The 2,528-nt window shown below is 33.0% G+C and overlaps 1 protein-coding gene across 1 annotated transcript in view; it reads right to left on the reverse strand.

Moving 5' to 3' along the window:
- Positions 1-450: 450 nt before the first annotated feature.
- The window catches only part of LOC111705556 (transcription initiation factor TFIID subunit 1), a 35,005-nt gene continuing 32,927 nt past the window's right edge, over positions 451-2,528 (reverse strand). Inside the window, exons 37-38 of the mRNA XM_023478145.1 lie at positions 1,326-1,403; positions 451-882 (exon numbers count right to left, since the gene is read on the reverse strand). Coding sequence (XP_023333913.1) covers positions 802-882; positions 1,326-1,403 — 159 coding nt within the window. The 3' untranslated portion in view covers positions 451-801. The remainder of the gene's footprint in view (positions 883-1,325; positions 1,404-2,528) is intronic.

A 2,528-nucleotide genomic window follows, 5' to 3' on the forward strand; every position in this document is an offset into this window, starting at 1 on the left:
GTCGCTTAAGTTTCATGTATAGTGGGAAACCATGTATATCTATGAAATCAGGCAACCAAATTTTTTTTTTTTTTTTTTTAGATTCCACGGACAACGGGGCTTCAGCTTATAGTTAGAAAATAAACTGAAACAAAAAACTTTTAAAATTGAACTAAATATTTATAATACATACATACACAATTACACATGTTATTAAAAATAACAAAAATAATCCTGTTAAACTTAACAGATACAGGGGTGCATGTATATTTTTGAAGATCTGGGGGAAAAACTGAAAAAATTGAATATGAGAATGCAAGTTTTTTTATCCTCTTTAGAACTTTTTATCATTTATTATTTTCTCCAAATAAGCAAATAAAACATACCTTTCTTCCTAGGGAAAATATAATTTTCAAAAGAAGGGGGGGGGGGGAATGATTATTCTGGAAAATATACAGTATACAGTATACACCCCTGGACAAATCAGTAAATTATTTTTCTAGAAAGCCATGACGTCATCTTTACTGATATTTTTCTAGAAAGCCACGACGTCATCTTGGCTGGTATTTTTCTAGAAAGCCATGACGTCATTTTGGCTTGTATTTTTCTAGAAAGCCATTACGTCAGCTTTGCTAGCATTTTCCTAGAACGCCATGACGTCATCTTGGCTGGTATTTTTCTAGAAAGCCATGACGTCATCTTGGCTAGCATTTTTCTAGAAAGCCATGACGTCATCTTGGCTTATATTTTTCTAGAAATTCATGACGTCATATTGGCTTGTATTTTCTAGAAAGCCATTACGTCATCTTGGCTTGTATTTTTCTAGAAATCCATGACGTCATCTTGGCTTGTATTTTTCTCGTCAGTTTCCTCCTCACTATCATCACTAACTGCTAAATCGTCCTGAATAATAATAAAAAATAAATAAAATATAAACATTTCTATATGGTCTCTTTCTCTTGAGTTCCAACAATATGGTAAAAAATAGACGAAATTAGTAAATAATTGATTTGTTTAAGATTCTAATACAACTTAAGAAATGCCCTAATTTCGATTTCCATCATGTTATGTACAGTGATACATAATACTAAATCTATAAAGAATGACTGCAGCTTTTGGAAAACTGAATTAATATTAAAAGGGATTTTTTTTTTCAAATTTAAATGTTTAAAAACTGTTATTTCCTTTTCTAAAACAAGCAATTTAAAAACATTTTAATGTAAAAGGTATTTATTTCTTTTTCATTATTAACCGTCAAATCAATATTCAAATAATTTTTACTCTTTAAAGAACATTTTTGTTAGATAAAAAATTGCTATGATTGTCGTTTAATTTTTAAATTTGACCTGTAGGTTTTGTTCTCCATTTTGTGGTAAACTTGGAACTACTACTCCGGATATATCCTCTCCGCTAGCACCCAATCCCTATATTATTATTATTATTATTTTGATTATTATTACAGTGCATAGGATCTATTATATTTTAATGCGGATCCGGATCCGGATCCTGGATCCGCACTGGAAAAAATGTATCCGGATCCAGGTCATTTCTTTAAGATTTACAGAGAATAATTTTCAAATTTTTTTTTCCGCTTATTTTTATCCTAAAACTTGATGAACCATTCAGAAATGAGGAAATTTTTATAATCTCTCTTTTTTTCAATAGTTCAGATTTGAGTTTAGCATTAAAAAAGTTTTTTTTTGCAGTTTTTCCGGATCCAGGAAGCCAAAATCTTGCGGATCCAACGGATCCGCATCCTAAGCACTGTTATTAATATCATTCAACCCAGAGTCAAAGTATCATGTCCTCTGTGGCTATGTTACGTTGAGCTCCAGACTTGAGCTCCTCGCCGCTTCTCCAAGTCAGCTTGGGGGAGTGAATCATCTCTTTGAATGTTTTTAGGATTCAATGATTACGTCAAATATATCAGGAGACTTAAAACTACTGTGAATATATATTCTCCCAGTCAGCTGGGAGAGTGAATCATCTCTTTGAATGTTTTTAGGATTCAATGATTACGTCTAATATATCAGGAGACTTTAAACTACTGTGAATATATATTCTCCCAGTCAGCTGGGGGGAGTGAATCATCTCTTTGATTGTTTTTAGGATTCAATGATTACGTCAAATATATCAGGAGACTTTAAACTACTGTGAATATATATTCTCCCATTCAGCCCCTAGAAACCAGAAGTCGTCCTTAGGACGTCATGACGACGTCAATAATTACCAATGGGACGTCCGGGGACGTCGTATTTTAGGTGTTGAGGACGTATTGAGGACGTTTAACACAAGGATTCTTACGTCCTCACAACCTAATTTTCGAAGTCGAAATGACGTCACTTTGGACGTCCAAATGACCAAACTTTTGACATCCAAATGACCAAACTTTTGACGTCCAAATGACCAAACTTTTGACGTCCAAATGACCAAACTTTTAACGTCCAAATGACCAAAGTTTTGACGTCCAAATCACCAAACTAGATATTTATTTATCCTATTTATTAACCACTAAGCAGAGCCTAATTTATTCTATTAGTACTGCTACA

This window comes from Eurytemora carolleeae, unplaced genomic scaffold, assembly GCF_000591075.1.
Source record: "Eurytemora carolleeae unplaced genomic scaffold, Eaff_2.0 scaffold284, whole genome shotgun sequence".
Lineage (NCBI taxonomy): Eukaryota > Metazoa > Arthropoda > Copepoda > Calanoida > Temoridae > Eurytemora > Eurytemora carolleeae.